We start from the raw sequence: 22,874 nt of genomic DNA on the forward strand, positions 1-22,874 counted from the left end.
GAAATCAAACCAAACAGTGACTGAAGCTAAAGTAAAAATGAAATGCATGAAAAATAAGACGACTTCATCCAGAAATATTTATCCAAACACTTGACGTGAACCCATGTCTCGTCTCACATCAAAGTTTGAGCTACTCCACCGTGCACCACCCTCCTTATCTTCTAGTATGGACTTCATCCGTCTGTCACAGACTGGATATAATAGATGGACACATCCACCCATTGGTTTCTGGACTCTGCATTTGTTTTGGAGCCAGTCATGTTTCGATAAGCAGGTGTGTGCTCTGTGTCAAGCTAATGGTAACTAGTTTATAAAGCTGCATCTATAAGCACGTGCAACATGCATATATAATTAGTGCTTAGTTTCACACTTTGGCAGCAAACCCAGTAGATGTTTATTTATTGGATACGTCAAAGAGGCATCAGAGCTCCAGGTGATGACTTCATTAGAGGTAAGCCTAGCAGTCGAGTGTGTCACCTTCCAGCAGAGGCCACGCCCCTAACTTTTAACCATAACAAAATCCAAAAAATAGTCACTCGCCGTACGGTCGTTGTGAAGGAGGAGGAGTCTGTGGCGACTGACTCGAGGATGAGCTGCATCCAAACTGAGCGATGATACGTCACAGACTCTTACTGGCTCTGTGTGGGGTTGAAAGAGCATTTACCTTTGAAGATTGTCCTTTTGGTAAATAATAATAAAGCTGCTGCAGTACGAACAGAAAACTGGGATCAACACTTGGTAATCTGTGTTGATCCCAGAGATGAGCTTCCATTGAAAAATGCTGATATTTGTATATTTTTAATAACATTAGTAACAGCAGAGCTATGATACGCATGATATAAACATTTTAAATGTGCAAATATAACAAATAAATGTGAAATATCCAAATACAGCGACACACTTTTGAGCTGAGGAAATCACAATCTTACTTTGTTGTCGCTCTTGTGTGTTTCCAAAAATAATTTTCCACCTCAGCGTCAGCGTGCTGCTGCGGTACAATTGATGGTTGCCATCTCATGTAAAAGGAGCACATAATAGCTTTAAAACCTTCACTTTTCAGCCAAATGTTAGCCTGTAGGTCCTGCTGTCAGCTCTTTGTGGGGCGAAGTCAAATTGGCTGAAAAGTGCTCCCCGTCGCGCAGCTTTTACTGCACATAATGTGCGCCTGTATAATGGCACTGTAAGTCAGGCAAAACAGAAATAAAATACAGCCTGAATTATGGCTGAAAGTACTTTCCATCTGCAAATAGGTTTTCCATTAACTGTAACAACAAAAATATTGAGAGCAGTGAATCAGCGAGGAGCGTCAGCTGCAGCGTCGGGTAGCTTTAAGGACATCTCTCTTCATTTCTCTCTGCAGTTTTTCCAAGTGAGGTTTTTTAAATGAAGCTCTAAAAGTACTAAATGGATTTTTGGAGAATGTCTTGAATGAAAGTAAAGTGAAAAGCAGCCGTTTGATTCTCTCGGTGCCTCTGTGAGTGAAATATGTGCTGAAATGTGTAATTAAAGAACAGGACAGGAGCGGGTTGTTGTTGGTGTGATTAAATGAACCCTGATGTGTGGCTCAGCGTCAGCGGCTGTGATGACCGGCATCATTAGGTCCATGAATAAACCAGCCTCAGAGAAGCTTTTCATAAACACTACAAACACAATTAAAGCCTCGTCGGGCCGAGATGGCGGGAAGCCGCCGAGCGCTAAGGTGGCAGGTGAGCGCCGCTGCTGCCACCTGGAGGCGGGGCTCTGGCCCGCGGGATAAATAAATCGCACTTCAGTGAGTTTTATTTCACGGACGCACGGGGCTGGATAACGAGTCGGTCCGGCGGCTCGTTTAACGCCTCGGTCTGAAGCGTGTCACAGCTCAGCGGCTGTTTCACACCTCTGCAGCTCGCCGTGACGATACGCGGACAGGTCAGGGGACGACTTTAAAAACTTTAGTGATGGCGAGACACCTGAAGGACGGGCTGTAAAAGGCAGGAGTTTAGCTGCTGGTTTCACAGCTGAAATTAGTGCAGATCAGTCAGAGATCTGGCAGCGTGTTCACAACAGAACAGTTGCAGATTTATAGAAACGTGAATTCAAGCTGGTTACTTTGTGCCGTCGCTCTGACCTGAAGTTGCTGCTCTTGTACTGAAGCCTGTGGCAGGTGGGTCACACCTTAGCCTAAACACAGGACTGGGTAGCATTAGCTGTTTATAGCCAACAGCCTGTGAGGTTTGTGTTGAAGGAAACACTCATTTTCTGTAACTGTTGAGAGTGAAGACTCAAGATGTGGACGTGTGTGGGACATCTTCCAGTTTCTCATCATGTTCTTGTTGAGCATGTGGCTAAAGCACAGCCTAAGCTGGTTCAGATATCAGATGCTAAACAATGCTCCCTCTGTGAGCTTTGCCAGCTAGCTGTGTAGACGGGTATCTGCTGAGCCATCAGCTGATCTTGGTTGGCGTTGAGATCAGCTGATCTGCCAGGATCACGGTGGAGCTTGACTCTGCGCCCTGTCTGAATTAACGCTTTGCTGAATTAATGAAATCCAAATATATCCAGAGTCCAAGGAAAGAACCCTGCTCTGACACTACTGCACAGAGAATTCCAGATTTTCCAGAATGCATGGAAAATCTGAGACGATGTCTCTGTGAAAACTCCTTCTCAGGCTTGATTGTTACTAACGAGCCAATCTGCTGACAGCAAACTGCGACCCGACTTGTTGGAGAGACTTCCCCGGAGGTCAATTACTTCCTGCTCTGTCTCTGCGTCAGACTCCAGAAAGAAGCTAAAAGGAGTTTTGGTGTCGTTCTGATCTGCTCGACATGAATAAAACATCAAAGCTGTTATCTCTGCGCTGCACTCGCTGCTTCCCAGGTGAAGATTAGTCTGCAGCAGCCGCGGCTGATGAAGCCAAACGAGCCGAGCGTCTGCCGGCCCTCCAGGCCTCCCGCGCTCAGACGCCCTGGAGGAAATAAAAACTCGAACCTGGACAAATTAGTTGCAGTTACAAAGAGGAGGAGGAGCTGTGATTGGACAGCAGGTCCTTCGGCAGCATCTGCTGAGATTCAGACGAGGTCGGGGGTTCAAATCCCTGAAATGTAATCGCCGCCTCATGTTTCTGTGCTGTGTGCTGCTGCTTTGGCCTCATTTGCACTTTTGTTTTCACACGTCGGATCGTTTCAGGAAAAAACACCGTTCAGAGCCCAGCAGAGCGAGGAAGAAAGGGCGAGCGCGCTCAGGAGGAATTTTATCGTAACCATGTTTTTAGACCAGATATGAAGTTCAGAGGATTTTGGATCCATTTCAAATCCCATAATAAATATTCAGTTCTGACGCCAGTGGGAGAATCACTTCCTTCCAAAGTATAACCAACAGCTGGGATTAGGGATCAGTTTTATTTTCAGCCCAGTGACTTTCTCTGTTTGTAGGACACGATAAGTCACGTAGCTGCTCTCAGACAGCATCAGGGAGCTTTTCCTCCATCGCCGAGAATCCAGTTTATAAAACCGACGAGTGTTTGGGACTCAGCATCAAGTGGATTTTTTAATTTAAAGACTTTTAAATTGCACTGATATGTATTTGTATTTGCTTTGAATTTGCATTTTCCTACTCATGCCATGTTGTTTCTTTGGAGCCAGAGGTCACTGTATTTGCTAACTAGCTTGGTTAACAAGCAGCGTGTCCAGTCTGTGAGACTGAGACATCACAGGGACGTTAACGTTAACGTTCCCAGAATATTTCAGTTCACTTCTGAGTTTCTGTTTTATTGCAGGAAGTTTTTTTTCTCTCTTCGACCCTGCAGATTGAAAACTCAGTGTCTGTAGATTGTCTTTGTTAAACGTGTCTTCTGAGACGCTAACTGAAGGCCAGGGAGGCAGCTGTAGTTTAAAAAAAATAACAAACACTTTATTTAAAAGTGTTAAAGTTAAAGACATCATGCTCGCATCGCTCGCAGCGATAAAGCTGAGGAGGAGGAGGAAGGGGCTGTCGGGCTTTCATGTTTTATTCAAGCAGCAGAAGAAGAACAGACAAAAGCTCTTCATCCAGCTGCTGCGGTCAGAAGGTTTCACCAAGATCGAGGAAGAAACAGGAGCCGAGCAGCTCGCAGCGTTTACTCTTCATCAGTCAGCAGAGCTCAGATCCATCATCAGCCCCACTCTGCGCTCTCCTTCACATCCACATGTTTGATAGCGAAGACACATTTATGAACAACTCTCACAGCCTGTTTCCAAAAAGCGTGCAGTTATTTGTGGAGTATCAATAAATCAGAGAATAAATCCCAGACAGGAAACAGGTGCAGTGAAACCTGGCAGACGATCCCGCCTCATAAAGATGTAGCTGTTTTTAAAGCGCATTATTTTTACTACTAAAACTATGATAATATAAAACTTGAGCGAAACAGTTATTGTAGTAATTAATCAGAATTCATGATTTTCAGAGGAACATCTGCACAGAGGCAGCGTCACTCAACTTTACTGAGACAAGTCAAAGTCAAATCGAGGACTGAGTGAAGACTCGCTGCGACAGAAACGGCCTTTCTGGTTTCTTTCTCGTGCACTGAGTCATCAACATCATCGTGTCAGCTCAGGGTTCAAAATGAAGCTAAACACTAACAGCTGCAGTTTCTTCAAAGGCCACTAGAGGCTCCAGCAGTGAGTCCGTCACACAGACTCCAGTGTTTCTAATGTCCAAAGGAAATAAACATGTTTACAGCCTTAAAGGACAACTTTAAGCCTGTTACTCAGTTGAGCCATTTTAAGGCCTAACAGAGAAGTTACTACTTGAACTGAAGTGTCCCTGCTAGCTGTCTGCTTAGCTTCACCTCAGCTAACTGGAATCACTGAGCAGGACCAGTGGGCTGTACTGGAACTGCTGGTGTGTTAAAAATTCACCGTGATGGTCAGAACATCCGACAAGTTTCTGCTTCAGGTTTGGTGAGAAACTCTTTCACTGAGCGCTAATTAGCAGATACCTGGATGAGGTCATTGCACCTGTGCAGCTTATTCAGCCTTTAACTGTCTTTTTAAGTATCATCACTGATGGCTGCAGAAACACAAGGTGCTTTAGGCAGCTGTTGTTGTGATTTGGTGCTGTGTGTATATAACACTGAAAGGTGGTAGTAGCTTGAAAACTGGTAGATGTGGGTGTTGGTGAGGTGACCGTTTCATCCTCGGATGAAGATTCCCAGAAAGTCTGTTTTCTTGCCTCAGAGGAAGCCATACCGTTTTTTCCTAATTCACACAAAACACACGGCTGAGGGCATTTCAACATTTAAACATGGGACTCAAATGGTCGTTAGGGGAACTGCAGCTTTTGTCATCTGTGTTAGTTTATTGTATTTTACGTTGTTAAACTCTGGGATCATCTCCAGGTTTCGTAATGAGGTAATTGTGTAGCTGTAAATCACCGGGGACGTTAAGACTGAATGAGATTCTTCTGTTTCACAGCCATTTCCTTTGTGCTCTGACTTTATTGTGAAGGAGCTCTGACTTTATTGTGAAGGAGCTCTGACTTTATTTTGAAGGCGCTCTGACATGTTTCCTCGTGGCTTTGGTAAATCTGAATATACTGGATGTGCAGCTTCACACATCAGCATTCACGATGGGTTTTAGGCACAAAGTGAACGATCACAAACCGATAGTTTTGTTATGCAGTGGGTCCATTGTGCCTGTAACGGCACAAAGAAGTGGAACATTTGGGTTTTTGAGAGGGGGGGTGAAGTCCCATCATGCATCACTGATGTTTGTACTTTACATGAATGTCACGCCGCCTCCCTCTCCTGTTTCTCGTCTCTGCCGAGGATAAATTCTCTGCTTTTAGCAAACCAAATCAATACGCCACAGCAGTCCTTGAGAAGGTTCCACTTCTCTATGAAATGAACCTCACTCTGGAGATATCAGCCTGTGTGTGTGTGTGTGTGTGTGTGTGTGTGTGTGTGTGTGTGTGTGTGTGAATGGTTTTTATCAGAACTTTTCAGAGGATGTTGAACTTCCTGTGGCCTTTGAAAACGATCTTTTGTCTGGAGAAGAAAGGAGTGCGATGAAAGTTTCACTGATGACGCTGTTAAGGACGCTCTAATTTTCTCCGATGTCCTTTTCAAACTCTGAATCCTCGATGAGCCAGAACATTAGGAGGCGAATAACACGGCTTATCCTGATAGCATAGATGTCGAGGTCTGGATATGTTGGGCGTACGTGAATGGTGAGGGTGTTGGATGTGATGGAGATTGAAAGGTGTCGGGACTAAACCTCATATCGTGAAGCTGTCGTTGGTGCTCCCCGTACCGAGGGCCATTTGGGAGGCAGCTGACTGTGAGCTATAGAGAATCTGCTGCTAATATCTTTGGCATCGCTCTAAAGCAGCCGGCCAAATTCCAGACTGTAGAGGCCCACTTCTAAATCTTCTGCAGCAAACCCAAACCTTTTAATGACTGCTGTGATCATCATAGAGCAGAAAATCACACAAAACTGCACAAAAAAAGTTTTGTGATATTATTTATTTGTTTTGATTTTGTGGTGATTTACTCTCCAGTTTAATTTCTCAGGATCAGAAATAGAGGATTATTAAAGATTATGTCTTTCGTCCTGTCTTCCTTCTCTCACCCCAACCGGTCGCAGCAGATGGCCCCGCCCCTCCCTGAGCCAGAGGTTTCTTCCTGTTAAAAGGGAGTTTTTCCTTCCCACTGTCGCCACAGTGCTTGCTCATAGGGGGTCATATGATTGTTTTTCTCTGTATGTATTATTGTAAGGTCTACCTTACAATGTAAAGCGCCTTGAAGTGACTGTGATTTGGTGCCGTATAAATAAAGTTGAGTTGAATTGAATTAATACATCCTACATGTTCTGAGTCAGGCGTGAGTCATATAAACGTTAAACCATCTGATTTTTAAGGTTGTGCATCTGTTTCTTTAAAAAAAGAAGAAGAAGAAAATAAGAAGATTTTCAGTTAAATAAAAGAAGTTGAATTTGCTGCTTACGTGCAGTACCGCCGTTGCCCACCAGGAGGCCGTGGTTTTCTGTTATGTAAAATTTTCAAATATGTTTCAGATGGCAGACACATTTGGGCCTAATTAGGGCTACTTTACTAATTTGATTTTACAAGGATTACATTATCGTTAAGTAAGGCGATGCTGAGTTTCGATGAGTAATCTGATCTGATGCAGTTTTGTCTGTGAGCAGCAGGGATGTAACCGTGTTTAGAAATGAGTCCGATATTTATTTATTTAAGGTGGAGCAGCTGTGCTCCAGTGACCAGCAGAAAAGGCTGCACCTCTGAAGAGTCCTAGAGCTGCACTGCAATCAAGGCTGAACACTGAAGGATTTCTCCACTGTGTGTGTAAATATCTACAATGATTGCTGTGTTTATAAAACGACAACTAAAACAACAAAAACAGAAATATTGTTTCAGTTAAAACGAAAACAGCACAAAGAAAAAAAATTACTCATTCCGCGGCTCTGGCGCTGCTGGGTCTCTGAGTCACTCCTCATGCATAAACCAGCCAATCATCTTTCCTCGTGAGATCATCAACAAACTAAACACAACGCACCGTAGGGCAGGCCGCTCCTTCATAGGCTGCCTGCAGAGCGTCACACATTTGTGCCAGTTTTTACTCTTGTTTTTTAGACAAAGTAAACTTTCAAAGGTCCGGACGTCGCTGACCTCAGCAGGCAGGCTAGCATTCATTAGCATTAGCTAAAGGAAAGACATCCCAGGGTCAGCGCTGACCTCCAAAACCAAACAAACATCCCTCCATGAAGCCTGGGACCTGCTGAACTCCAGAGCTACAAAGCTTAAACCAACACTACAGAGCCAGAGTCTGCAGTTCCTCTAATGTCCACTCGAGGCTGGCTTAAAGACTGAGTCTGTCCCCACAGAGTCACACGATATCTGATTCCAGCATAACAGCTGTAGCAGGAATATTTTATTATAGATCTGACTCATGAAACTGGGTGGAGGAATTCAAGGCGTGACGTCCCTGAACTGGGTCTCATGGCCGTGTTTGAGCTGGTAAAAGTGTTAAAAGCAACATCGTTGTGGCCAAAAAGATAACGTGAAGAAATGCAGTCCAGATGTGGAATAAACTGCAGGTGGGTCAGTCTTCATACAGCCTGGGTCTCATCTTAAATGAAGTAAAGGTGAAAGAAGAACACGATGGTAACATTTAGGGCTGAGGTAGCTCATCTGGGTCCTGTAGAGGGTTTAATAGGAGAAAAAAAAAGTAGTCTTTCCCAGATTTGCCTGTAAATCCAGAGAAAAGCAGTTCTAACCACCTTTCAGACGGGCTGTGTCTGCTCCGGTGTGTTGGAGTCACATATCTGTGTCTCTGCAGGGAAAGGGTTAAAAGGATGTCGAAGGACTCGGAGCAGCAGACAGAAGATGAAGTATTGACGTCCATCTCCTGGAGTCAGGGCTGCAGGGGAGGGGGGGTAGGGGGGTGAGATAACGAGCCGGAGGAGAGGCGGGGTGGCCATGACGACCGGGCCGGGCTCGAGGGATTTGGGAGGTGGATGTGCCTCCGGGCGGCGGCTGCTGCCACGCTCCGTCAGCTTCTTTAGTTCTGCTCCGATCCAAAGGAGGGAATTATGTGCATTTCAAATCCCTGTTTCTGTTGTAAAATGTATGAGGCCGAGGAACCCGAACACAACACGGCCGCGGTCGACTACAAACAGAAAAACATCAGCAGCGGAGGCAGATAACACGGCGCGGACACACAAACAGCGCCAACACACAAACAGCACCAACACTGGTTTGTGAACGAGGCGCCTTCATCTGCATGTGTGTCTGTCTCCAGCTGGAGGTTTAAAGACTTCGGCTTGTCGATCAGCATAATCCCAAATTGTCTGGGTATTAAACCTGCAAACAGGAAGCAGCGCACACACACACACACACACACACACACACACACACACACACACACACACACACACACACACACAGCTGATCAGCAGTCGGCCTCCAGGCTGATGGATGTGGCTGCTGCTTGGACTTAATTAGCCACGACTGCCCTGCAGACCTACACGAGGCTGCTGAACCGGCTCATTTGCTCTGATTCTCCTGGGTTTGTCCATTATTTCTCACAGAGACGTCAAAATCGAGAAGGTGACACCTGAGATTTGAGAAATGAGATCAATAAGTGGAGGAAACTGGAGCAGCCGGACGATCGGATGGCATTAGGACAAACGATGATGCGACTCTGGGATGTTTAACGATGGTTGGCTCTGCAGCTCTGAACGTTTACTGTCAGAATTTAAACTTCATATCTCACATTTTCTGTATTTTTTTTTTATGTCTCACGTGTTTCATTTGCTATTTCATTTTTTCCTGTATTTACTTTTTTGAATTTTTGAATAACTTCTCTCATATTTGAGATTCTGTTTCTAATGTTATTTTTGGCTCATTGTGTTATATTCATATTTTATATTGTTCTAGTTTTTTTGACATTTTTTCTTTTCCAGTAATTTTAATATGAGATTAATACTTTTAATCTCAGATTTAAGATTTTCTCATATTGAAATTTTTTTTTTGCACAATTTTTCTGACTTTATTTTTAAAAGATTTTGACTTGTTAAAAATCTTTGAAGCTCTCTGTGTTTGTTATTTGTATTGTTTCCTCTCATGTTTTTACTTCTCATTACTTTTACCACATTTTTGGATTTTTACTAACCTTTTTAACTTTTTTTTTTCTTCTTCTTTTTTGCCTGTCCCGTTTGGCTCTTTTTAACCTTTTTAACTTTAACCGCAGTTTATTTTTCTTTCTCTGTCACAAATTCACCCCTGAAAGTGAAATCTGATGTTTTGTTTGCTCGTCTCTGATGATGTGACGTTCACGTTCACTAATCAGCATCCTGATGATTAACTCTCAGATCAAACAGGTGAGACTCCTCAGCTGTTTGGCTCAGTGTGAGGTTCACGGTGAGGAAAACTGAAATTATTGATCAGTAACTGATCACATGTGTAAGCTTCACACGTTCAGCATCGGTGAATGTTTGTGATATTTCTTAAACAGCATCTGTTTGCGCGTGGGCCTTGGCTGAAACACGTAAGAGGATTTTCACATCAGACACCATAACATTCATTTTAAAACTCGGCTGTTGTTACCTTGAACGACTTCTTCCAAACTCGCCTGTTACTCTTTTGTTTTCTTGCTCGTTGAGTCTGAGTGTTATTTTCTCAGCTGGAGGCTCACATTGCCCGTCTCTGAGACGCTGCTGAGCTCCAGGGTTGGCTGTTACTGCGGCCAGCGGCGGCCATTTTTGGGACTCGGGGAGGTTTGCAAACAGTAATTACAGGCCATTACACGGCTCCTCAAAGCCACTCGGCAGCGCTCGTGCCGGCACCGAGGCGGGAATCTGCTGCAGGAATCTCAAAGGAAATGTGGATTATTCAAGTTCACAGCACATTTCTGAGCCGTGTAGGCCTGTTATTATCTGTGTGTGTGTGTGTGTGTGTGTGTGTGTGTGTCGGCTCTAGAAGTCTCGCAGATAAAAATGCCCATAAATAAGTCGCCTTGTGACATTTCATGAACTGATCGTGAGTGAAAGTTTAAAGAGCCAAACTGATTCAGGATCAGCTGCGAGTTTGTCCCCACAGCATTCAGCCTGAGAGCGGCGCTCTGATGTTTCAACAAGTTTCAACACTCAGTATCATATAGGTGTGTTTTCTACTACTAAGAGGGGCGGGGCTTCTGATATTAAAACCTTTTGTGTGAGAGGGGAGGCAAATAACAAGTTGAATAGATGGAGGTAGAAGGGCTTGTTTCAGACGGATGAACCGAGAGGATAAAACGAGTCAGAGTCCGAGAATAAAAACCATGTCGTGCATTAACTTATAAAGATTTTTATTTTGAATTTCTTTTTAATGTAACTAAACATTCAATAAATAAAATAAAACTAACAAGCTTCCTGATGAGGATTTTATTGACTCATTATAATTTATGTATTTTTAGGCTCCTTGTTTATTTCATTGTAAACTATCGTACCTTTTTATTGGCTGTTAGGCCAAAGTTTGGTTCAGATATGTGCTGGTTACACCAGAATCCCCCAAATTAGCTGTTGCCTCACAGAAGTCCCTCCCACCTGCTAACAATCCTTCTGAGGCTTATTTTGACTGTGCACCATGCAAAGCTGGGGGCTTATTATTATTATTAGTATTATTAGTATTATTATTATTGTTATTATTATTATTATTGTTATTATTATTATTGTTGTTATTATTATTTTATCCTTTGAAGTCATACAGTAGCACCTCTTGGAGTTCTAACTCCATGAGCCAGTTTACCAGGTTCGGATTAGCCTAGCACCGAACTGAAAGGATCTTTATTAAAAACAGTTTGTGGTCTAAGACGAGACCGACTGTTGTCCATCCCTGTGAAACTGAGCCATAGTGTTTACATGTTTATCCATGTAAACACTGTCAGGATAGGTTGATCCCGGATTATTCCGTTTATCTTGGATCTACCGATAGTATCAGGCTGGTTTACTGGGATACAGCAGGGTTTTCATGGTTAGGTTACACCACCAATTCAGCTTGATTTATTTAGCACCAATCCACAGTAACCGATTCAACCGAGCGCGTTAGATTGAAGAGGAAAAATCACAGCGAAGAAGCCAGCGATTCCCCGGGAGAGAGCTTTTTTCCACCTGAACCGTCTCCGTGAGTCAGAGTACAGTCAGACTCCTGTAATTGTGAGCAGCTCCTCAGGCAGGTGAAGATGAGAAGTGACTTCTGCTTTGTGCATTAATGATGATACCACCCACCAGTTTTCTTCCCTCTGAGGAGAGCAGATTTCTCAGCTCTGCGAGTCCATCTGTTATTTCCCCGGTGTAAACACTCACCTGTAGTCCAGGTGTCTGCTCGGGCTGATAAACAATCATCTCTGTCGTGTCCGTATTTTTCCTGCAGCTTAGCTCGCCGTCTGCTCTCATTGTTCATAAACTCATAAACTTGTCTGGACGGAGCGTGTGATCAGAGCCGGGATGTCGGGATTTAGCAGCAGCACTCGTGGAGGTGCCGCAGGTGTGACTCACCTTATTGATCCGCCTGCCTGTTGTCTGTCTCCGTATTTAACGCGCTGCCTTTGTTTGTGTCTCTGCCGTTAGATCTGTCAGAGAAGAAGAGCGACCTGAGGGTCTGTGATGACTCCACCTGCCGATTCGGGGGCACCTGCAGAGAGGACGGTGCTCAGCTCAAGTGTGTCTGCCAGTTCCAGGTAGATGACATCATTTTTCTTTTTTTTTAATCTTATTGGATATAAAACGTTTACCTGTTCATCAATGACATGTTTAAGTTAGAGTTGTGTTCCATTAGTTGATATTAACAAGGTTCCAGAAACATTCGCTGATATTATCTATAAAGTGTATTACTGTATTTTCCGCACTATAAGGCGCACTTTAAATCCTTTCATTTTCTCAAGAATCGACCGTGCGCCTTATAATCCGGTGCGCCTTATGTATGAATTCTGATGTGCTTACTGACCTCAAACCCATTTTATGTGGTACACGGCGCTCAAAAATCTGTTAGAAAATGTTTTTGTACGACTTTGGTAAGCTACGAAGCCGCACCGCCTGATGGATTGTCGGAGCATTACAGCTATCGTCAGGAGCCTCGCGGAGTAATCTGGGTCCTAAACTCCGTCCACTTCAGGTCCCAAAAACAAACGAACACTGCGGCATCACTGAGAGTTAGAAACTGTCTAAATTCTTTCATCTTTAATAAAATGATCAGCGTTGTAATAAGGTGCAACAATTAAGTTTAACATCCAGGCATCCATGAAAACAGAATTTATTAAGTTTAATGGAGTTTGAAGTTAGCATGGAGTTAGCTCGCTAGTTTCCACCTAAACATGATATAGCATGTTCTGACTGAGAGATTTCTGAAAAAATTAAAATGTGAAGACATGAAACTAAACAACAGTGACTTTTGTAGGGTTACTGAAGTTGGACTAGCTGGTATATAATGATGTGCTACGTGGTCGCTAGCGACACGGCTATGTTAGCATAAACAGTGAAGCTGGAGGATGAACGCTAACCTTTTTCCACTCCATAAAAGTTAACGTGAGGGTTCCCGATGGTTAGGGACAAATGCAATCGCAGGATGCTGTAAACAGACCAAACTTCAGTCAGGAGAACAACTGAGATAATCCATCCACAATACGAGATTAGTCATTAATATACTGCAACAACATGGGAAAGTTTGACTTATCTGACTGTTTTGTTTTGCTTAATGTGCCTTACGGTGCAAAAATACGGTATTCTAGTAAATATTTGGAAAGCTGTGTGCAAAAGTCTTGCCACCCCGCATGTCTTTATAGGTTGCCATGAAAACAGGAAGTGTTTGCAGCAGTTTACTGAAACATGCAAACATGCACAGAAATACAGCTTATGAGGCAAAAACAGAGTTTGTGCAATTCTAACAAGCCTGAACGTTGATGTTTGGTGTGACCACCTTTATTCCTTAACACAGGCTGAACATTTCTTGTCATTTAAGTAGTCTAACAGTAGGTGGATGGGATGAATGTCCAGATGCACGTCTCAGCTCCTGTGTCAGGGTTTTGTAAAATAAAGACCCTATGCAGTATAATACAGAGAGACCACAACGATCATATGACCCCCTATGAGCAAGCGCTTTGGGGACAACATTCATTGGCTTCCTGTTAAATCCAGAATTCAAAATCCTGCTCCTCACATACAAGGTCTTAAATAATCAGGCCCCATCTTATCTTAATGACCTTGTAGTACCATATCACCCTATTAGAGCACTTCGCTCTCGCTCTGCAGGCCTACTTGTTGTTCCTAGAGTATTTAAAAGTAGAATGGGAGGCAGAGCCTTCAGTTTTCAGGCCCCTCTTCTGTGGAACCAGCTTCCAGTTTGGATTCAGGAGACAGATACTATCTCTACTTTCAAGATTAGGTTTAAAACTTTCCTTTTTGCTAAAGCATATAGTTAGGGCTGGACCAGGTGACCCTGAATCCTCCCTTAGTTATGCTGCAATAGACGTAGGCTGCCGGGGGATTCCCATGATGCATTGAGTTTTTCCTTTCCAGTCACCTTTCTCACTCACTATGTATTAATAGACCTCTCTGCATTGAATCATATCTGTTATTAACCTCTGTCTCTCTTCCACAGCATGTCTTTATCCTGTCTTCCTTCTCTCACCCCAACCGGTCGCAGCAGATGGCCCCGCCCCTCCCTGAGCCTGGTTCTGCCGGAGGTTTCTTCCTGTTAAAAGGGAGTTTTTCCTTCCCACTGTTGCCAAAGTGCTTGCTCATAGGGGGTCATATGATTGTTGGGTTTTTCTCTGTATCTATGAAGCGCCTTGAGGCGACTTATGTTGTGATTTGGCGCTATGTAAATAAAATTGAATTGAATTGAAAACGGGGAGGAAAAACTCCCTTTTAATCCTCCACCAAATCCAGGCTCAGGGAGGGGCAGCTATTAGTTGGGGGTGAGGGGTGTAAACACTGTGTGACAGGAATGCACACTCCATGCTTTAGTAACACTTATGTGCGTCTATATTTTGCACCCCATTTATGAAATAAATTCGCTAACAAAGCTAGGTAGCATTAGCTGATAATTCCACCCTCTTGTCCACACGCCGGTCACTTCTAGCTCTGAAAAAGCTAACATGGTGGTAGCCAGAATGCTAACTTTGATCAGTGCACAAGGAAGCACTATCTCTCATTGGCAGCTCAGGCGCCCTACCTCTGAAAATGAGACAGGCATGTCATGTTCACCTCCCTCTTTAATATGAAAATGGAGCAGTCACAGCAGCAGTGTGTGAATAATAAAATCCTGCGAGCAGCCGGCCTGTCTGCGGTCTCTTCTCAGTTAATTCTTGTTAGTTTTAGGAGCTAAAATGAGGAAAAACACCGTGAAGTTCTTTCTGACACATAAAGAAGCATGACCCGCCTGCAGCGTGTTCAGTAAGTGACCCCAGTCAAGTCTGTCCCGTATTCAGTAAGTGAAAATAAAATAAACAATAAAAGGTGAATCAAATGGACCATTACGGCAAGGCTGGGATGGTCAGTTTGGTAAAGTAAATCCGTTGGGCATCTTTCTTTGCCTTTAGACAACAATTCTGAGGGCAAAAGAGCCAAACGGGACAGGCAAAAAAAAAAAAAAAAAGTTTTAGGAGCTAAAATGAGGAAAAACACCGTGAAGTTCTTTCTGACACATAAAGAAGCATGACCCGTCTGCAGCGTGTTCCTCTGATATGAAACAAAATATAATTACTCTCCCGTCAGCCTGTTGTATTCGCTGCATATTTAGTCGAACGGCTGCAAAATAAAAGCAGCGGCAGCGTGAAGGGCAGCTCCTGGAAGCAGAATTCACCACAGAGCCGCAGCTTCACCGCAATAACAAGACACACGGCGGCTGTTTGAAGCTGGCCGTCACGCTCCGTGAGCTGAAAGCAGAACCCACATTCATGTGCACACAAAGAGGACAGAGCGAAGCGAGCGCAGCCGTTCGACGTGATCAGAGGAGTTTCACAGCTGTCCGAGCGAGACGGCGGCTCTGAGGAGTCTTCAGCTGCACACAGAAGCACCGACAGCCTGAATTATAACTCTGATTGTAACAGGAGGAAGAGCCTGAAAGCCTTCCAGTCCACACTGACTGCATGATGAAAAGCCCGGCCCTTTGTAAATCCACCGCCCACCCTGACCACCTGCAAAGTATGATGCAGTTCATGCCCTGAAGCACGCAATACAGTCAAGTACAACTTGCAGAATGAGACTCGTGTAAGTCCACACCGCAGCCCCGACATCACCCAGAACGCTTCTTCAGGACCTGAAGTTATTTGATCAGTGTGATGCTGTGTGAGACCACCAGTGCCGTTTCTCCATCTCACCGCCATTCGTCATGTTCACAAGTGTTAAAATATGATTATATTATAAAACTAGGAGATGAGCCTGGTGTGCAAACACAGGTACAATAAGATCCTGCATGTGCTGTAGCAGCAACTGATCCCACACGACGTTCCGATCCTTTAAAGTTTATCCAAAACGCACTTTTTGAAGTTTTTCTCTGGCGAATGATGAGAAAAAAAGATCAAACATCCGAGTACCGAAGCTTGTTTCTGTTGCTGCACATCACAGACGTGTATCCATGATAGTGACGCTCAAAGTAGAGGTATAAATAAGGCTGAACAGAGATTTGATTTTGTCTTCAGATCAGGACACAGATGGAGTCGCAGTAACATTTATTTGGTGTCTTTCAGCCCTGCGAACTTCACGTGGAAATCTCCTGCATGGATGAAGTTCCAAGGGCTCAAAACAACAGAGTTAAACAAGTTATGGTACAAGCAGGGTGATTTTTCATGGAATGACCCTTTAATTTGTTGTAAATAGTTATCATCATGTCAAGCCTTCCTTTATAAATGCAGTCATTTAAAAGGTGACTGCCCCCTAGTGTCCAAATGTGTATCGTGGCAAAACAAAAGAAGAATAAAGAGCCGTTACAGGTAGTTCAAACATGCAGAAGTCTACTACTTCCTGCTGCAGCTTTGGATCTACATTTAATATTAAACAGTGCAAGCTTATTAATAAATAAACACTAAAATCGCTTATTAGCAGAAGCAGAGCCTTTCTGGCTGCTCCACAAACCTCACACAGCTAAATCGTTCTGTTTTCATTTTTCTGCCACTAGACTTGCTAACAAGATGAACAGTAATTGTAATTGGAAGGCTTTGAAAGGTCAAGCACGCTGGATCCTTTTGAGAACGACCTGACTGTCATCTTCTGTTTTGTCTCCACAAAAGGCCTCAAGGACAGCCTGAAGGTTGCTTGTTGATGGTGCAAAAAAACATCACACTGTGTTCTCGTGTCTGCAGGGAAGAGCAGATGTAGTGTAGGGGAAGAGGCGCTTCTGGGGGTTTTATAATGGGATCAAACAGCGGGGATCGAGGCCCAGTTGATTCAGATTTCTATATCTGAAAATTTATATGAAAACAAAGCACCGAAGCAAACCATGTGAAAAGTGGTTCAAGCTTCAGTGAGTTTTATTTGTGGGCAGGCGGAGGTGCCCGTCTCTGTGTTCAGTTCTCTACGTCTGCATCTTCACAAAGAATATTCATGGACGAGAACTTCCCCAAAGTCAACTGGGAGCATGATCCAGATGTTTGCAAAGTGAGTTTTATTTGGAGGCAAGTCATTTCCTGTCATACATATCCTCTTCCAGCAGTGGATGTTCATATTAAACTTCCTCGTGTGCCTAAAGCTCAGGCTGCAGACTGCTCAAAACACTTTTGCGTCTACTTTTGGATCTTGGTGATGTCATAGATTGGAAACCCCACCCACCTGCTCTTCAAACCTTCTGTTTGTGACAGTCAGCCAGTCAGTACAAAGCTGGCCTAAAGGGGAGGGGCTTGTTTCAGACAGAGGGGGAACTGAGGCTCTGCACCGAGGACCATTGTGAGATAAAGAAGGATTATTTTTAGCTGTTAGTCATGCAAAGCTACTCTAAAAGAGTAAAAATATGGAGCTGGAGATGAGCAGAACTGGCACTATTTAAATTTTCCCTTTTCAAATATAGTTTCTGACAATGGCTGTGCTTCACCTCGCAGCATTATCGGCTCTGTGAAAGTAAAAAGTGTCTGAGAGCTGAAGTGGCCCTTTAATGCAGATAAATAAATCTAACTCTGCACTGCGAGTCAGCAGTTTTCAGCGGATTTATCTCCCGTGGAGCCTTGAAATAGCTCGAAACCATTAAAACTTTATGGTTTCTGTGCAGGTTTGCGTATGTGTGAATGTAAATCAGTCCAAGACACACATTTTTACGTGTGTTACGCTTTAGTGAGATGACAGAGATCCTCATTAAAGCTATTTCACTGTCTGATAGGAGCTGCTCCACCTGCCTGCCTGCAGGCAGGGCCATGCAGTCAAAAAAATCAAACATTCACCTCCAATGAAACTCATCACACCTGCCTTCATTTAAAGGACTAATCTGTTCTATTTTCACCGAAATAAGCCTTCTGTTCTCCTCTAACCAGCAGGGATCCGACTAATTCCCGATCATTAAAACTTCTGAGTTTGCTTCTCTGAACAGAAAAAGAGCTTCAGTCACTAAAACTGAACAAAGAAAGCCAAACATGCTGATGAGTGCTGATAATGAGCTCTAGCTGAAAGTCTGATGGAAAGAAAAAAACACGTTACAACAAATTTACTTCAGCAGAACAAAACCACAAAATGCTGACGGAGCAAACCAGGAAGACTCCTGACAGGACAGAAAAATGTTCTCCTCTCAGCTGGAGGTTGGATGCTGCTCATCGGTTGTTTTGTCTTTCATGGATTTCAGCTGCCGACTCCATCGGACTCTCTTCCTGTTGGATATGAACCTGGACTGCTTCTGCAGTGTGTTGGAGGTCACGGAGGTCAAACCTGCAGGGGATTCCTGCTAAATGATTGATGTGTGAGAGTTAATAGAATATGGATTGCTGAACACTGATATGTGTCCTTGGCAGCTGTAGCTTATAGCTGACAGTGTGAGCAGAGTGGGTTTATATAACCTCCATGGAGAGCGAATGAAACTCTGTAAGTGCCTGACAGCTTGCATCATATTTGACCCATATTGATCACACATGTACAGCACAGGCTTGATAACACCATCTTTCTCCTCTCTACCTTTAAACGTGCACTGCATGGACTCATTTCAAGTCGTGAACTCATTTCTGTGCAAACATCCAAAGGAGGTGATGCTCAGGCTCAGGACCTTCAAAGAAAACATGCTGAGAGCCGCTCAGTTAAGAAGAAAACTAGAACCACATTGCAACAGTGTTGCAGAATAATATAGCGAATTACATTTGATAACATAGTAACGTTTCTCTGACTCTGATGTAACACAAATAAATAAAATACTCTGTATCTGAAGGGTTTTATTCAGGACTGTGTGTGTTTCTGTGAAAAACTGCTTGTAGGATCTCATTTTCTTTTCTGTTTCAGCCCTCGTGTTGTAGATTTGTTGCTGTGCTTTGGGTCATTTCATGGTGCATGACCCAGTTTGGTCCAAGCTTTAGCTGTGGGACAGATGGCCTCACATTTGAGTCAAAAATCTTTCGATATGCAGAGGAGTTCAAGGTCAACTGTACGGTGCCCAAATCATCACTTCTCCACCTCCGTGCTTTGTAACATGCTGTCACAAAACTCTCGGGGGTTTTGCAGTTTCTCTGAGCATTGGACGGTGTGAGATTGGGGTGAATTCTCTGGGAAAATTGTGTTAACACACCTGAATGTTCCACACCAGCAAACTTCCACAGCTTCTGCTCTTATAATGTGCTCACACACGTGACTCCTATGAAACTCATGTGTTAAGTGTTTTTATTGTATTTCTGTTCTAAACTTTGTGACTTACAATCTGAGAAATGTCGTCCATATGACAACGAGTAAAATCTAAAGCTAACATTCAAACTGATAAACGCTGATGAAACTTAAAGCATCTAAACATGTTTTAACAATAAAAGCTTGACTCAAACGAGCAAAATAAAACCAAAATGTAAAACTAGACCTTATTGATCATCATTATTATTGTAACCAACAATAATTCCTGTAATGTGTATAGCTGATGTAATCAATAGTTTTGCATAGTTGTGATAGAGTCAATCTACATGTTTTTGACTCCTCCCCCTGAGTGAAGCGACCCCCTCTCTCCATGGTTCGTCTCCGTTGTCACACTGAAGCTTAATTAACATCTGATTGTGTTTGATTTCCAGTGTCACAAAAACTACGTCCCTGTGTGCGGCTCAAACGGAGACACCTACCAGAACGAGTGCTACAGGCGACAGGCGTCCTGCAAGCAGCAGAGACTCATCTCCCGGGTGTCCGACGGGCCCTGCTCCACCGGTGAGTGTGTGCCAGGAAGTACACAGTGTTGACGCAATGGAAACAGGAATTAACGCTGTCCGGGTGACTGACCGATTGAGAGTGAGGGTTCGTCAGAAAAGTGAATTATAACGGCTCATTTACTGATATCGAGCTGCGAGGACATCAGTCAGGCTATGAGGGCTTCCGCCGTTTAAGGCGTCATCTGAGGGAATCATTCAGCTGCCGCCTCATATTAAGAGTCGTGGCGTCTTCATTTGAACATCGCCTTCATTCGTCTTCATTCTGTTCCATCACTCATGATGTAATGGCTTTTTTAAAACAGCACAGAGGGAATTACGAAGAGAAACTGTCGAGAAACAACCTCATATACAACCTCATGATATACACACCGTCTTAAAGCATCCAACTTTTAAATATATATATACTCAGCGCCTGATATAATCAATCAATGCTGCGAGTGATGCAGGTGAGTGCAAAAAGCAGTTCAAGTAACAAGTCTTCTGCTGCTCTGACACTAAAACCTAATTTCACATTTCAGTTTGCACAGATTCTTTTTCAAGAAAAAATATGAGAAATTTGCTAAGTTTCCATTTGTTGTGGGCCTGTTCTATTCTTGGACTCTACTAAAGGAGCTTTGTGTGATTTACAGTTCACAATAATCCTTATTTATCTTATCTTGGGCCTTAATGCTGTCCACCAGTAGATGCTCTCTGTTTTAGCTCCTCCCACTCCCATTATGCTAACAATCTTCTGATTGGCTGCCTCGCTCAAAAGATTTTAAACAGCAGGAGGGGCTTCTGTGCCTGTAATGACCATATTAGGGATATCCCCTCTCTGTGACATCATATAAATCCAAGAGTAGAAAAAAACTGCAGCAGTGAAGCTGAGAGGAGCCGACATAATGAAGGTAGAGAGTTTAAACATTTGGACACCAAAGCAACGGACAGTCAGGGTGGAGTGGGTGGAGGCAGGTGTCAGCGGTGATTTGTGATAGAAGCACAGCAGCAGAGTGGACGGGAAGGTTTAAAGCTGGTAGTGTGCATCATTCTGCTGTGATGTGTGATTTGGAGACAGTAGCACTGACAAAGACAGGCGGCCGAGCTAAGAGTAAGACTTTCACTGGGAGTGAGCAGGAAGGACTGGATTCACTCAAGAGACAGAGGTGGAGATGATGTGGATGTGTGCAGAGGAGGAAAGGTGGATATATTAGACGAAAGATGATGAAGATGGAGCTGCCAGGCTGGAGGAAAAGAGGAAGATCTTAGCAGCTGAAAGAAGAAGAAGCAGAAAACTGCCCGATTTTAGATTCCAGAGCAGTTTGAAACTAAACTTTGAGGCTTAAATAGAGAGAGATGTCGCTGCAGTCACGTACTCGTGACATCCTCTCCAACAGAATATTTTCATTCAAGTTTGTAGAAAAACTACTTTTAAGCTGTAATTAGTCTGCTGTGACCGTCATTACGAGAGGAAGTTTTTAAAAAGCCGACATTTTCTAACACAAAGGGATTTTTTAAAAAGTATCGAATAACTTTCAAATTTTTTATAGACCTTTTTATTAGATACAAGCTAAAACCATTAAAGGTACATTTTACTGCTTTTTACGAGAGACAAAGACACTGGTAGTGCCGCTTTGTTTATTTAGAATATTTTTGACAGCCACAGTTAGCAGCAGATAATTATACGTTTTTTTTTTATATATATACACACAATTCTCGTTTCCCGACCAGAGCGTCAGTATCCAGTAAAGGTCCTAAGCTGCCCCCCCCCCCTGCTAACCAAGCCTACCTCAGACACGTGCGCTGCCCAGATTAACAAGGACCGCATCAGGTGTTGAGCAACCAGGACACCCTGATGAGAGCTGGGCTACTGGAACTAGACGGTGGGTGAAAACAGGGCGCTGTTGGAATGCTACTACACAAGTAACCCCAGCGGAAAAATCACCTTTGTTGCTGACAGATTTGATAGATCACATTTGAGCCTCTGCTGAGTGTAACTGCTCGGTCTCTGACCCTGGACTTTCATAACCCTCCAGGTTTGGGAGGATTTTACTGACTCGTTCAGCGACTCGTAATTAAAATTGATCTGCGGCTGATTAACTGGCTCGTTCTCTGAAATCAATGTGACTGATGATGTTGTGCAGAGTTCAGAGGAAAAGCCGAGGACGAGCTCTCAGCATTTGATGTTCAGTCAATTAAAAACATAATGACAGTGAACTCGGAAGGCATGAAAACGCGGCAGCAAGGCCGACTGCTGGAGCGTAATTAAAAGTATAAGTGAGGCACTTATTCACATTATAAAAGCCAGAGTTTGAAATATGATGAGTTCTATGTTTGTGCAGAGAAACACCTGAAATACTTCATATTATACAGTTTCTAGTTAAAAGCTTGTCTTTTCTAACAGCTCAGGTCTGCTGTGTTATCTTATTTTCAGGGAAATGAAACGTCTCTTCATGTTGTTGACATTGAAAGGATCTATATGTGTGGTTAAAATCAGTTCATGCTGAATAAATCAAATAAAATAGCTGCAGCTCTGATGACCTTTGACAAGCTCTGTAAACCTCAGGGATGTGTTGGAGTCCGACTCACCGTCACATCCATTGATCAGTTATTAAAGTGGACCTCCTGCATCAGAACCAACACCCACACAGACGAACAGCAACAACACAACCTGGAACAGAAGATTGAATCTTGATTTTCAACGCCCAACGCGCATGTTCAAAACAAAGGGCAGCCGGTTTAATCGCTCACAGCGAGCGGGAAGAATGCAGGCGGTGAGAGCTTCTGACGTTATATCGATTTAAATCAACAGAGCCTCCGCTTTCTTTGTTTTTCTGACCGTTGGGTCGTTAAGATGCTGACATCACTTATAGTCTTCAAAGTTATTTCCGAGCACATCACAACAGTAACTACTGGAGAATAGTTCAGTCTGGACTATTGTTCCTGTTCTCGCATCGTTTTTAGGAATGTCTGAAGTTCAGTGCAAATAATCTTCCTGAGTCATGAAATAAAATCTTTCCAGTTGTTCGTCGTGTCTTTGATCTGAGCTCTGTTCGCCCCTTATTTGTGGCTTAGCCATTTA

At 43.5% G+C, this 22,874-nt stretch overlaps 1 protein-coding gene across 1 annotated transcript in view; it reads left to right on the top strand.

The window, feature by feature from the left end:
- The window catches only part of tmeff1a (transmembrane protein with EGF-like and two follistatin-like domains 1a), a 106,702-nt gene that overhangs the window by 35,775 nt on the left and 48,053 nt on the right, over positions 1-22,874 (top strand). The window contains exons 2-3 of the mRNA XM_086271859.1: positions 12,081-12,190; positions 19,685-19,814. Coding sequence (XP_086127985.1) covers positions 12,081-12,190; positions 19,685-19,814 — 240 coding nt within the window. The remainder of the gene's footprint in view (positions 1-12,080; positions 12,191-19,684; positions 19,815-22,874) is intronic.

Source organism: Aulonocara sp. 'chitande type north' Nkhata Bay, linkage group LG18 (genome assembly GCF_057382095.1).
Source record: "Aulonocara sp. 'chitande type north' Nkhata Bay isolate Kocher_YH1m ecotype deep benthic linkage group LG18, A_spYH_male_GT1.1, whole genome shotgun sequence".
NCBI lineage: Eukaryota > Metazoa > Chordata > Actinopteri > Cichliformes > Cichlidae > Aulonocara > Aulonocara sp. 'chitande type north' Nkhata Bay.